This window comes from Mustela nivalis (assembly GCF_964662115.1).
Source record: "Mustela nivalis genome assembly, chromosome: 7".
Taxonomy (NCBI): Eukaryota; Metazoa; Chordata; class Mammalia; order Carnivora; family Mustelidae; genus Mustela; species Mustela nivalis.
The window spans coordinates 14,970,976-14,986,159 of NC_139026.1; the positions used below are offsets into that span (position 1 = coordinate 14,970,976).

The 15,184-nt window shown below is 42.2% G+C and overlaps 1 protein-coding gene across 1 annotated transcript in view; it reads right to left on the minus strand.

Annotated features, from left to right (window-relative positions):
• Nucleotides 1-15,184, minus strand: part of POLR3B (RNA polymerase III subunit B) — a 104,438-nt gene that overhangs the window by 68,569 nt on the left and 20,685 nt on the right. Inside the window, exons 10-12 of the mRNA XM_082740562.1 lie at nt 10,092-10,214; nt 2,668-2,787; nt 849-983 (exon numbers count right to left, since the gene is read on the minus strand). Of these exons, the coding sequence (XP_082596688.1) occupies nt 849-983; nt 2,668-2,787; nt 10,092-10,214 (378 nt within the window). The remainder of the gene's footprint in view (nt 1-848; nt 984-2,667; nt 2,788-10,091; nt 10,215-15,184) is intronic.

Genomic DNA, 15,184 nt, shown 5'->3' on the forward strand with positions numbered 1-15,184 from the left:
TTAAAATACATCACTTTTGTCAAAGAAATCTTTCCTCATCATCCTGATAAAAGTAACCTCCCTTGCCTCCACCAACACCGCAGCTCTCTAACATCACCCTATTTGGGGTTTTCTTTAAACACAAGATTGTTTCCTACTATCTCATTTCTTTACTGTTCACGTGCTCACGGTCTCTCTCCCACCAAAATGCCCTTTGAGAGCAGGTGCGTCACAGAAGTCACTCACCGACACGTCCTCTGGTGCCTAGCAGCTTTACCTGGGTCTTCGAGAGACGAGTATCAGTGACTCCTGTCCTCAATGAGCTTACTGTCTAATGGGGAAAGAGGCTTGCAGGTATAGAATCGTGCATACTTCAGCATGTAAATACAGGCCCGAACCAAGAAGAAGTTTCAGAGAGGGGGACTCAAAGAATGAAGAATGGGCGGGAGCTCACCACTAGGGGGAGGACAGAGGGAGATGAGGCAGGGGCCACTGAGGCAGAAGGCCTAACTCAAAGGCAGGGAGGATGAAAGAGCATCACCCTGTGCTTGGGAAGGGGGAAGCTGCCTGCCCTGGCGGGAGGCAGGGCTGGAAAGGCGCGCTGGCGGGAGTTCGCCAGGGACCTGGAAGCCCTGCTCAAGACACTATGTTCTGCCCTACAGAACAGTCAGACTTTCATGAATTCCACAGAGGAGTTGCAGGGGAAGGGCAAGCAGGCAGAGAAATAAGCCCTTAGATTCCGAGTCACGCTGGGAGGCTCCCCTTTTATTTGTTTTAATACGAGGAGTTCGAGGAAGCATTCACACTCTGGAAAACCTTGACCCCCAGGCCTGAAGCGCAGGCCTGCTGACATAAGGCAAGTAAATCACCTGTCCTGCCAACTCCAGTCGCTTGTTACCGTAATAGTCCCGGTCGTCCACTTTGTTATCTCCCTGGGCCAGAATCACTCTTCGTACCATCACGGCAGTGTAGATACACTTCGCTCGGAAATTGAATTCTTTAACCTGTGATTTGGGAGTTAGAGAAAATTTCTGAGACAATGCACGTTAGCCGCTATCCACTCCTTCCTTCCCTGCACCTTGCACGCCTCTCCTTCAGAGAAGTGGCGCCCACCAACCCTCCCTGGGCTTTAACTTGCACTTGCCACTTCCTTCCTCTGGGGCCCCAGGCACCATGGCAGAAGGCCAGGACACTGCTGGGGACAGAAAGCCTGCTTGGAAAGGCACTGGGGAGCCAGAGACACTCACTGTTGCTATTTGACTTTGAAATGGTCTTTCCAGTCATCCAGAGGAGTTTAAAGTTCTGTTGAGTCCCAGCTTTCATAGTAAGAATTTTCTAATTCTTTGAATTAGCTCAAAAGACACACAAATGGCAGCCAAAGGGCAGAATCGGAGATATGTATTTTTTTTTAGCCAGCAAGGTATTTTAAAGTAAGAAATTCCTGTGTTTATGTGGTGACTCCCCATTTCCACAGAGCTCTCGACTTGACTTTATGATCAGCGCCTAGAGTGTGCGACCCCTGAATTAGATCATTCATGAACAATTCACATGGTAACTCATTACAAAACCAGACTATCTGGTTAGCAAGACTGTCTAACAAATAATTCTGTCACTTAGAGTAATATTACCTTAGAGACGAATGAGAACTCTCGCCCACACCCCACAGGCCAACATGGCCAATCTCCGTTTAATGATAAATAAGTAAAAAGTGAACACAATTGGCCTTTGAACACCATTAGAGGCACCAGCCCCTCACACATTCAAAAATCTCTGTATAACTTTTAACTCCCCCAAAACTTAACTACTAATAGCCTACTGCTGACCAGAAGCCTGATAACATAAACACCACATTATTTTGATTGTTATATACTGTTTTCTCTTATACTAAAGTAAGCTACCAAAAAAATGTCATCAAGAAAATCATAAGAGAAAATACATTTACAGCACTGTACTGTACTTGCTGAAAGAAAAAAACAACACATTTCTAAGTGGACCCAAGTAGTTAAAACACACATTATTCAAGAGTCACCTGTATCAAGCATGGGTTCTAGGATCAGAGGAAGGATTCTAGCTCTCTCTCTGACCAGTAACCGGCTGGGGGACAAGACAAACCCCCCAGCTTGTCTGGACCCGAGCACCTTCAACGGAAGTAAAGGAGGCTGGACAATGTGAACTCTGAAACTCAAGGTCTAAGGGATGAACTATCCAGCTTTTTAGGAAGGGTCTATGGTGGTAACGGTAGCACAACAGGGAGAACGTACTTGAGGCCACAGAACCACACACTTAAAGACGGTCAATTTTATGTCAAGTATTTTACAATAAAATAAAATACATTAGCAAGGCACTGCAAGTTTGTTTCATTTAAAAACATCTAATACCACCTCTGTCCTTCAAAACCGTGAGACTGAGTAGTAGCTCTCATACATGTGTGAACACAGGAAACCATAGTTTTAGATTGAAACAAGACCCAGAGAGAATAAACATGATGCTAATGATATCACACAGCTAACATTCCCCAAAGTACAAATAACCTACTGATAACAGAAGGTTATTTCCATGGGGCAGCCTAGTCTTTTTTTAGACTCTCTCTTTTTTCTTACAGAACTAGATATTAAATAACTTGAACCTGCACCCACGGCAGACGGACCCACGGGGCCCCCAGTTCTCAGCGGCACAAGTGCTACCCACCGGCACATGCGTCAGGATGGTAGAAGCCAGGAGCTCTCTTGCCTCTTCTATCTTCGTCTTCTTTGGTCCACCTCCCCACATCCTTTGCCTCCTTACTTTGTTCCCTATATATTTTAATGCCTATAAAAACAGAATATCATCATGTTTGAATGACACCCATCGGAAGGAATCTATTAAACACCTACCCAAACAAAACACTATACACAAAATGAGCTCTGGATACAGAGAATGCTGCATGAAGCTCAGTCAAAAATCAACATTTGTCATGAATCAATGATAAAAACTAGCATTATATGCTGTCCAATAAACTAGTTCCCTTTTCATTATTTGTTTTCTTACTAAAAAACTGATACATGATCACTGTAGGAAAATTATAATATATAAATAAGAAGATGTGTGTATACACACACACACACACACACACACACACACATATATACACATTACATATATGAAGCAGCCACCAACCCTCCACCCAGAGAGAACCCCAGTCCACAATTAATATTCCGGAGCTGTACTTTTCTCCCCTCAAAAAAGGAATCACACCATGTGAAGACCTCTATTCCGAAAGCTGCAGAGCACTGCTGAGAAAAAATAAAATTTAAGTAAATCAAGGGTTATGCTGTTTTCACAGACTGGAAGCTTTAATAGTATTAGGATGGCTTACTGTTAAATTCTCTCCAAACTGATGAATAGGCACATCGTAATTGTTCCTGGAAATTAATACTCCCGGGTTTAAAAAACAAAACAAAAAAACCAATCGGGGATGACTGGGTGGCTCAGTCAGTTAAGTATCTTCCTTTGGCTCAGGTCATGATCCCAGAGTCCTGGAATCAAGTCCCACATCAGGCTTCTCCCTCTGCCTGGCGCTCCCCCTGCTTGTGCACTTGCTCGCTCTCTCTGATAAATAAAGTCTTTAGAAAAAGAGAGAGATTAAAAAAACAAAAATCAATGGATTCTAAAATTGACATGCAAATGCAAAAGACCTGGAATAGCTCAAACAATCCTGAAAAAGAAAAGGTAGAGGACTGCCACTACCTACTTTTGATTAGAAAGCTATGGTAATCAAGACCGTGTGAGACTGGCATAAGGGCAGACAAACAGATCAATGGAACAATATGTCCAGAAATAAACCCAGGCTTTCATGGTTAGAGGATATTTTAAAAGATTTTGTAAATAAATAAATAAAATAAATTTGACTGAGTGAGAGAGCACAAGCAGCGGAGCAGCAGAGGGAGAGGGGAAAAGCAGGCTCCCTTGCATGCAGGGCTGGATCCCAGGACCCTAGGATCATGACCTGAGCCAAAGGCAGAAGCTTAACCAACTGAATTACCCAGGCCCCCCTGGTCAGATGATTTTTGATTGACGTACTATACTAAAGCAGTTCAACAGGTGAGGGAAAACATTTTCAACAAATGTTGAAATATCTACATATTTATCTACACATATAAATATATATAAATATCTACATATTTTATCTACATATATAAGTATATACTAAGTAAAATGTTAACTTTGACCCCTACCTCACACCAAATTAAAAAAAAAATCAGTTTATGTGGATTTTAGAAATAAACATAAAATCTAGAACTATAAAGCTTCTAGAGAAAAACACAGGAGGAGATATTCTTGCCCTTGGGGTAGCCGAAATTTCTTTACACAGGACATAGAAATTGATAACCATAAGACAAACCAAAAAACCCCCTGATAATTAGATTTTATCAAAATTAAAACTGCTCATCAAAAGACAAAGTTACGATAATGAAAAGGGAAGCAACAGACAGAGAGAAAATAGTTACAATAATAAATCTGACAAGGGATTTATACTCAGGATACTTTTTTTTTAAAAAAGGGACTAGAAATTCAATACTAAAAAGATAACTCAGTGAGGAAAATAAGCAAAAGATCTGGATACATTACTAAGAAAGTGAGTAGTAAGTCCATGAAGAGTGTCCAACATCATTAGTCATCAGGAAAATGCATACTAAAACCATAATGGGACACACAACATCCAACACCTAGTATAAAGAGTAAAAAAATTAAAAAGACAGACAAGACCAAATATCAGTGAGGATAGGAAGCGATCAGAACTCTCCTGCACTGGGGGTGCGTGGGGTGGCAGATGGACTGCAAAATGCTAATTACTTTGGGAAAAGGTTTAGGAGTTCCAACTTTATCAAAGTTACATACACAACTACTCTTTGATCCAACAATCCTATTTGTAGGTATTTATCTAAGAGACATACTGACCTGTTCAGGCAAAGACTTGTACAGGGATGTTTACAGCAATTTTATGCATAAGACCCAGAGTAAAAAAAAACAAATGTCCATCCACAAGAAAAGATAAACCATGGGATAGTCATACAGTGTAATACTACTCAGCAATAATGGCCAAATGACACAATATCTCAGACAGTACGCTCAGGAGAAGAAACTGGGCACAAAAGAGTATATTCTAAACAATTTCGTATGTTCTAAAACAGGCAAAATTAACCTGTGGTGAAAAATCAGAACAGCGAGGAAGAAAATCAGAGGATGGAGATAAAAAGGGACTAAGAAGGGACATGAGGTGCAGAAAAATGAAACTGGACCATTTCCCTACACCGCACATGAATATAGACTCAAAATGGATGAAGGACCTCAATGTGAGAAAGGAATCCATCAAAATCCTTGAGGAGAACAGAGGCAGCACCCTCTTCCACCTCAGCCGCAGCAACATCTTCCTAGGAACATCACCAAAGGCAAGGGAAGCAAGGGCAAAAGTGAACTATTGGGACTTCATCAAGATCAAAAGCTTTTGCATAGCAAAGGAAACAGTTAACATAACCAAAAGAAAACTGACAGAATGGGAGAAGATATTTGCAAATGACATATCAGATAAAGGGCTAGTGTCCCAAATCCATAAAGCGCTTAGCAAACTCAACACCCAAAGAACAAATAATCCAATCAAGAAATGGGCAGAGGACATGAACAGACATTGCAAAGAAGACATCCAGATGGCCAACAGACATGAAAAAATGCTCCATACCACTCAGCATCAGGGAAATACAAATCAAAACCACAATGAGATACCACCTCACACCAGTCAGAATGGCTAAAATCAACAAGTCAGGAAATGACAGATGCTGGCGAGGATGCGGAAAAAGGGGAACCCTCCTACACTGTTGGTGGGAATGCAAGCTGGTGCAACCACTCTGGAAAACAGCATGGAGATTCCTCAAAAAGTTGAAAATAGAGCTACCCTATGACCCAGCAATTGTACTACTGGGTATTTACCCTAAAGATACAAACATAGTGATCCGAAAGGGCATGTGCACCCGAATGTTTATAGCAGCAATGTCCGCAATAGCCAAACTATGGAAAGAACCTAGATGTCCATCAACAGATGAATGGATCAAGAAGATGTGGTATATATACACAATGGAATACTATGCAGCCATCAAAAGAAATGAAATCTTGCCATTTGCGACAACATGGATGGAACTAGAGCATATCATGCTTAGCGAAATAAGTCAAGCAGAGAAAGACAACTATCATATGATCTCCCTGATATGAGGAAGTGGTGATGCAACATGGGGGCTTAAGTGGGTTGAAGAAGAATCAATGAAACAAGATGGAATTGGGAGGGAGACAAACCATAAGTGACTCTTAATCTCACAAAACAAACTGAGGGTTGCTGGGGGGAGGGGGGGAGGGAGATGGGGGGTGCGGTTATGGACACTGGGGAGGGTATGTGCTATGTGAGTGTTGTTAAGTGTGTAAACCTGGCGATTCACAGACCTGTACCCCTGGGGATAAAAATACATTATATGCTTATATAAAAATAAAAAATTTAAATTAAAAAAAAAAAAAGGGACACGAGGGAACTTCCCCAGGGTAATGGAAAAATATTCCACATCAATTATGTAAAATTATGCAATTAAGATTTGTATATTTCAGCACACATAAATTGTACCTAAAATATGAAGTATTAAAACTAATCAAATAGTGGGTGTGAAGAGTAGGTGAAGACTTAGATGAAACAAGATGGCAGACCATCGTTAATTACTGAAGCTGGGTGATGGGCACAAGGGGGTTCATACTACTCTTCTGTATATTTTGCACATGTTGTTTTTCCACAATAAGAAGTTTTTAAAGAGGATAATTTTCAAACAACAATGAATGCATTTTTTTTAAAAGATTTATTTATTTATTTATTTATTTGACAGAGAGAAATCACAAGTAGTCGGAGAGGCAGGCAGAGAGAGAGAGAGGGAAGCAGGCTCCCTGCTGAGCAGAGAGCCCGATGCGGGACTCAATCCCAGGACCCCGAGATCATGACCCGAGCTGAAGGCAGCGGCTTAACCCACTGAGCCACCCAGGCGCCCCTGAATGCATTTTTTTTAACTGGCTTTCAGTTAGTCAGAAAAAGGGGCTGGGATTCCTGATTCTTTATCTTGGAATTCCTGTCCCCAGTTATGTGCCTGGGAAATTTCTGTGCTTCAAAACTAGCTCAGGTATCACCTACTCCTTTTCTCTGCTATGTGAATTCCTTATGCATAAGGAACTAAGTGCTTTCATTCCGCTTTAGACCCTGGCCATATTTTAACTATTTACAGGTATGTCATTCCTACTAGACATTGTGTCATCTTTTTCTTTGAATGGAAGTCCTCCGTGGTAAGACAGGACATCAGAGGATCCTCTCTGTTTAGTGTCCATTAAAGCATATGGAAAAACTCACACTCGGGACGCCTGGGTGGCTCAGTGGATTAAAGCCTCTGCCTTCAGCTCAGGTCATGATCTCAGGGTCCTGGGATCGAGCCCCGCATTGGGCTCTCTGCTCAGTGGGGAGCCTGTTTCCCTCCCTTTCTCTGCCTACTTATGATTTCTGTCTGTCAAATAAACAAATAAAATCTTCAAAAAACAAAACAAAACAAAACAAAACCTCAGACGTGCCAACCCCTGCCACCGTGACCCAGCAATAAGTAGGATCCAGCACCGGATAAAAGCCAGCCCACAGTCAGTGGGAACTGCCAAGAGACAAGCAGTTCAGTCCTCCCTCAACTGTCCTCATGAAATTCTGATCTTCCAGTTCCCTTGGGAAAGAAGCTAAAGATTCTTCACTTTGAGGAGAGAAACAGAGGAACACAGGGGCCTAGTACCCCTTCTGAGTCAGCTTGCAGTCAGATTTTTTCTGGCGTAATAATGTTATCATGGCTGTGCCGTGTGAGAGTCGGGGTGAGAGCCTGACCCGGGCATGAACAGGTTAACGTGACACCCCCTCCGTGCATCCTATCCTCCGAAGAAGGTTATAAATAATTTCTTCTCTCTATGCCACAGCCCTTGAAGAGAATGACAGAAAATATCCGTGAGCAAGACCCAGCAAGTGGCTTTGTGAGCAGAAGGCATGGAGGAGAGACACCAACGGAAGCGTTCAACACAAACACAACTCAGGTGTTAAGAAATCCACTAAGTGCCACGTCACCAAAAGTTCACCACGCACTTGCTACTTGCTCACGTACAATAGCATACAATACCCACGTTGCCCTAACTCGTATGTCACACTTACCAACCATTTTGGATTATGCATGGCCTCAAGAGCATCTTCTTAGTTGCAGATTATTAATCCCTGCTCTAACCCAGCACAGCAGAGTATGAGCCATGTTCGTGTCACACCCCGTCTGCATATTCCCATCTCTGAACTGAACTCTCGTTGTGTTAGCTAATGTTTCCGGTCAGCACCTGTATAGCAGAAGTAAATGATTTCCCAACCCATTATTTGCCCTGCTCACACAGCTCTGTGATGCCGGGGTTACAGGGCTATCTGAGCACCGGTGATGCTGTTTGTTATAAAAGGGGTAACAGATCTCACTGTGTCCACTGAAGGATTGTGAAGGTAGAATGCTCTTCCCGAACGTTACACAGCTTTAGAGGAGAGCGTGTATCTCCCCAAACTTGGCCAACTCCTGGGTATTTCTTTACATTTCCTCTTCATGTTCTTGGAGCCCTTGGACAATAAAATTCCAGTGTGTAACAAAGACTCATGCTCACTACATATTTCATTTTCAATACAGACCAAACATAGAACCTCCTAAATCCAAACAACTTCTCCTGATGCGGCCTGCCCAAGAACTTGAGTTGACTCTTACTTAACTGCATGAAAAGAAGGCAGGGGTAAGAATAATCCTTACCGATTTGTGCTTTGGGATTATATACACTTACATATGATGATTAACCTTAAATGTTTGTCTGGCTCAGTCTATGAAAATATCAATAGAGGTGTGATTTTTCAGAACACACACTAACAGATGTAAGTGGGAAAATGCTATCTCTATAAGCATCCTAGGTAACAAGAAAAATGCCACCTGGAATTTATACTTCACTGTACGTAACTCCCAGAACAGACAATGTAATACAGATATGTAGTAAGCACTGTCTACTGTGCTTCTGTAGCAGGAATCCCTACCTCTCAGGATGGTTATGAGGTGCACTGCCGCGGACTGATACTTAGCAAAGTACTTTACAAATGTGGGACTTGGCACCCGACGTGTGGCTGTGAGGGCTCCAGTCACAAGGGCAGGGAAGTAAAATTGTTTTTAATATTTTTTATTTCTATTATGTTTAGCGTGTGTACATACACACACATATATATATGAAGACAAGAAACTAATCTTGTCCTAAAATCCCCAAGGTCCAGCTAGAAGTTCTTTGGCAGGTCGATGAAAGCTTGTACTGGTAAAGGGTTTCTGATCCTGGCTTTTCTTGCTGATGACACCAGGAATTCAGAAAAAGGGACTGAGACCATATACAACTGGACACTGAAAGCAACTGGAAGTAGGGAATAAGAAGGGAACTTGAGGAGAAATGAAGGAAAAAAATCTTCTACACTAGAGTTGCTGTAGTTCAAAAACATATATTGGGGCAACTGGGTGGTGCAGTAGGTTAAGTGTTCAACTGTTGGTTTCAGCTCACGTAATGATCTCAGGGTCATGAGCTCGAGCCCCACATCAGGCTCTGCACTCAGAACAGAATCTGCTTAAGATTCTTTCTCTCCCTCTGTAACCCCTGCTGTGTACTCGTTCACATGCACTCTAATAAATAAATAAATCTCTCTAAAAATACCCCAAAAAACAGAAAAACAAAAACATAGATCACTCAGGCAAGTAACTGAAAGAAGAGTACTTGCTATTTTATCAGAACAAAAGCCTCTTGGACACATATCCCCCTTCAGGGTTAGACACCATAGGCTGATAATTTATCAAGGCAGACTCCTTCCTCCAATTCCTAACACACCAGTCAAAGAAGCTTCTCTACTGTTCCTCCCAACTCCTGAACACCCTCCCGCACCTACACCCCAAGAAGTCACTGCATCTGATGCTTTATGCACGAGCAACATTAAATCTCCAATTCCCTTTCATAGCAAAGGACGACATGAAAAGACACACCTGCATCTGTGTGAAAATCTGAGCTTTCTGGCACTCTTCCAAGCTGGGCCCAAAAGCAGCCATCACGTGCTCCTCTGTTCCAATCATCTGTACAATTTCCTGGTCACTCTCAACACCCATGGCCTAGGAAGGAAAGAAAAGACAGAAAGAGTGTTGGCTTTGTGTTAACTCACTGACATTTGCTTATGCTAATTTGGCATTGTTTGTGGGTATTACTTCTAAGCAAAAGCTAGCTCTTTTCTCAGAAACGGTGCCATCTGGCATTGGCAGCCCCAGCCCAAGCTGCAGAAGAACCTGAAATAGAAATTTTGATTGGGAAGAGGAAAACAAACATTCTCAAGCACTTTTTTCTCATGTGTGCAATCTTCTAAAACGTTTGAATATCCTGCAAGCGTCATCGTGAAAAAGGAGGTAGGAAGATAGAGCAGAGACACTGATCGCAATTACGAAAGCAAACTAAAAAATTAAAACAAAACAGCCAAAGAGCGGTAAATCAGAAAATACGCACTGCTGAAAGTAAACAGAACCCCAATTAGTTTTGTCGCAAGACTAATTTTTCTGAGTACTATCGATTCATTCACATTTAGGCTAGAAGAATTTTTCCTAAAGGATGTTTTAACTCACTATTCCAGAGATACCAAGCTATACTTAATGCAGGTTTTAAGAAGATTTTAAAAAAACAAAACAAAACTAAACTAAACTAAAAACACACTTAAGAGGTTTAAGAAACCCACTTATCTTAAGTGTTTCAAGGTGGCAGCCGGCAACACCGGTCTTTGTAGATTCCATATGGCACTAGGGCTCACTCCTTCACACATCCGCCTGGATTTCTGCCATATCAAGAAATAGAGCATAATCTCACTAAACCTCTCTTGGCAGAAAAAGAATGTGCTTCTTAGAAGTTACGGGAAAAGTTATGTTTGCATTAAAATTTTTCCTTCAGCTATGCAGAGAAAACGGAACCAGAGAACAAATGGAACCCACATTAATAAACCGTCTTGTTAGTCTTCCATGCTCTGGTGCCTGCTTCCCCACACATGGGGGAGAAGGAGGGACACCGAGTCTCAGGTTCCAGGGAGGAACGTGGAGAACATAAGCAGGGCACAGCGGGCAGAGCACCTCTCGGAGTCACGAGATCAGAAGTGTCCGTCCTTAAACAAGGTCAGTGACCGACCTCACAACCACTACTGCTGAACCGCCTTGTCCACCTGTTTCTTCATATCTTTGAACAAGAGGATGCAAAATTCTACAGCTCTCCATTTGAATTTGAGTAATCTGTGATCCCGAAATTCGATGTGGATACTTCAGGGTCAGATGTAAACTGACTGAAGGTTTGAAACTTTTGTGGGGGGGCAGTTAAATACATGCTATGTCCCTTCAGGCCACCTGTGGTGGTTTGAAAAACATTCACCGAATTCTTTGACGCTCTCTTCACAAGGTAAAGACGACTCCTCCTTCAGAGTGGAAGCTCAACTCAATGACTCACTTTTTTTTTTTTAATTTTTAAAAATTTTTTTAAGATTTTTATTTATTTATTTGACAGACAGAGATCACAGGTAGGCAGAGAGGCAGGCAGAGAGAGAGGAAGGGAAGCAGGCTCCCTGCTGAGCAGAGAGCCCGATGCGGGGCTCCATCCCAGGACCCTGGGACCATGACCTGAGCCGAAGGCAGAGGCTTTAACCCACTGAGCCACCCAGGTGCCCCTCAATGACTCCCTTTTATAAGAAAGAAGCACAGAGTGCAACTGCGGAGCCCTGGTTATGAATAGCACCGCGGCTTCCTGCTTGCCCTTGCCCGTGGAGAGCACGTGGGCGGGAAGCCAGCGGCCATGTCCTGCAGACACTCGTGCAGCCTGTGGAAAGGTCCGGTGGTGAGGACTGAAATGCCATCATGGGGGAGCCGTGAATGGAAGCGGACCCCACGGCGCTCCAGTCCAGCCTCTGGGTGACTTCAGCGCGGGCAGACAACTTGACTCCTCAAAGACCCTGAGCCTGAACCACCCAGCCAAGCAACCTCCACATCTCCGACCAACAGCAACTGTGCTATAATTTGTTACACAGCACAGATATCTAACAGACCAACTTTTGGAATTAAATTTGCTATTTAAACGTAAAAAAAGCTTTGTAAATGTAGAACTTGTTTTGCTCAAAACTGTGTTTTGGAAACAAAGATGCTCTCACAACCCAAATCTCTTCTATACTTTAATTTTCATCATTTTTGCTCTAATTTGATAGGACACATTTGTTCAAATGGACACACATAAACAGCACTACTTAAAAATACTAAAAATATAATTAAAAATTTTAAGTTCGAAACACTTAAAAGTTCATGGATGAAAAGAGAGCAATCTTAAAAAAACTGTTATCAGTTCTAATTTTTAAACCAATGAAGGAAAACACCCTAGATTACCCTCTGATGAAGTATAGGGAGGGCATCTACTCTCACAGTGATGGTATGTAGGTAGGCCTGTCTACATTTTCTCCTTGGTCTGCAAGAAGCCAGAGAGAAACACGAGAAGAGAGTATTTCTCTGCGAAAAGCTAATTAGAATATAAATTAACTTTTGCCTCTCAATCTCCCAGGAGAGTGTTATATGTGTTTCAACGGAATCAAAACAGACAAATATACAAAAAACAACACCAAGGCAAGTAATCTGCAGTAGAATCTAGTCACCCTTTCCTAAAATCATTGATAATAAAACTTTGTAAGCAATGCACTTCCCTCCCCAGGGGAAAGTGCAAACACTAAAAGAGATCCACATGGGACGGATGCCAACCGGAGCGTGCAAAATGATTGTGCAGGAGAAGTTCTCGCTGGGACAGAAGTGGAATACGAGAGCTGAATGGCCAGTAGCATTCTGGATCAGTCCCCTCTCCTGAGGCAGGACAACCTCTACACCTGAACCGAAGCCACCTGGGTTATTTTAGTAATTAATTTTTAGTTCAACAATTTCTAAGTGAAAAAGACTACATAGGTTTGGCGTATAACAGTAGTGAAAAAGTCCTCCCACATTCTCATCTGACATACGGAGCTGCTTCAAGCTGTCCCGAAGCTGAATCTGAGCAGTAATTTTATAACTGCATAAAATTTTCAAGTGTTCTAACATGGATCTAAACAGACTGCTTAGGCCTTCCAAATATTTCTAAGCCACGAAGCAAAGATACGCCAAGTACATGGTAAATGACACCATATGTGCAGGGAGAAGGATCAGTGGCAAAGCTCTGCTCTACAAGGACTAAACTCCTCCTCTACCAGGTCACTGAACAACAGGGTGGTAACTCGGTCAGGTTATCACCGAAAGCGGTCCAGTGCCGAAGACCAAACTGATTTTATGACTACTCAGCCTTGGGAAGTCAGAGCTACAAATAAATGACATATTGCTATGGAAACGACAGCAAAATGCTCAACCATTGTGCTTTACAGACATAATTTAGACATCTGAAAACTAGCTTTATAAGGAACTCTTTGTACTCCAGATATCTGAAATCATTTCACCTGACTAATAAGTCAGAAATGAATGCTGTATAATGACCTTGTGAAGAAACAGCAGAGATGATACGTTTCAGCAGGTCACCCAGTCTGGCCATGGGGAGTAAGACAGAACAAAAATGAGGGCATATGCTCTTTAGGAAGCGTCATAGTCTTCTCTTCGCATACCCACTAAGTGTGACTACAAGTGTGACTTGTGAAGACCGAATACTAATGAGAGACGAACACGTCCACTGACAGTGATTTGCTGAAATACACTGTGCGATGGAGGGATGGGGAGAAAATGCTTAAAATACCTAATATTCAGAAATCTCTAATCTTTCTTCAGACAGGAATCGATCTACTATCACTAAAAGCAGTCTTAGTAGATACCAAAAGAACTGCGATGGCCCTCTTTAACTCTGCAATCTTTTCTCTTTAAAGGTCAAAAATTTCAATGTAAGTTTGTTTCCAAGAAACAATGCCCAGCCCCCTTGAAATCTGATCTTCTTTTCCATAAAAACTTTCAGACTACAGAGGCCATCACAGAGCACCTGCTGAATACTTGGGAATACAAAGTGTAAAGTGGGAAAGATTCATGGGCAGGAGAACCTTTGTAGTGATTCAAGTCCATAAATAAGGCTGATCTAGGTCTTAAAAAGCTTTAGCCGTCATATTCAGACCCAGCATGGAACCTGGAAACCCTGCTGCTTCTGTCACTTTTAGCCAATTGTTGGTCACAATCAACAACCATCAAGTCCTAATGACTGTCAAGGTCTGTGTTAGGGCCACACAACACAGAAAGAGAAATGATGTGACTTTCCTGGTCTCCCAGTTTATTTTCCCCAGCTCCAGACACTGAACGTGGAGGCAGAGCGAAGGCAAGAGAAACAGTATCTTCATTCTAGGCTGCCCATTTTTCAAAAAATAGATGATCTCCTTTGCGTTTCGGGACAACCCTCCCAGGTGAAATTTTCACTTTGCAGGGGAATTATCCAGGACGCAGGGAGACTGGAAAATCTGCCTGAGGTCACACAGTTAACGAGTAGAGAAGCTGGAATTTGGCCTAGAGCTGTCTGATGCTAAGATCTCCCATTTTCCGTGTTGCTGCCCAGATGGAAAAGTCTTCATAGAAGTCATCAGACAAGGTTCCATCAGGCTATTAAAATGTCCCTCTAACAGGAGACCGCAAAACGGGACTATCTGTGACCAATGTACTTCATTTATTTAAACTGAAAAAATTTAAATAGTCGTTGTCATTCTTATACATGCTGATTAGCATGCAATGGTTAGGTCTCATGAGAAATTTCTGGCCACATGCCCAATTTTTTTTTAAAAAAAAACATCTAATTCCATTCCCAGGAGTTAAGTCTCACAAACTACTCAGCAATATACACAAATATGTATGTAGAAGAAGACCCAGGGTTGTGTATCAGAGTGAAAACTTGGGGGAAAAAGGACACTTAAATGTCCCCCTACGGGAAACTGGTTAAACAGATTACACCACCCATGGCTAATTCCTGTAGGACACCTACTAAAAATAATAATGATGTAGCTCTGTATTTATAGATATGGAAAGCTTTTCACAATTCACTGTTCAGCAGGAAAAAAATAAAATCTATGTGT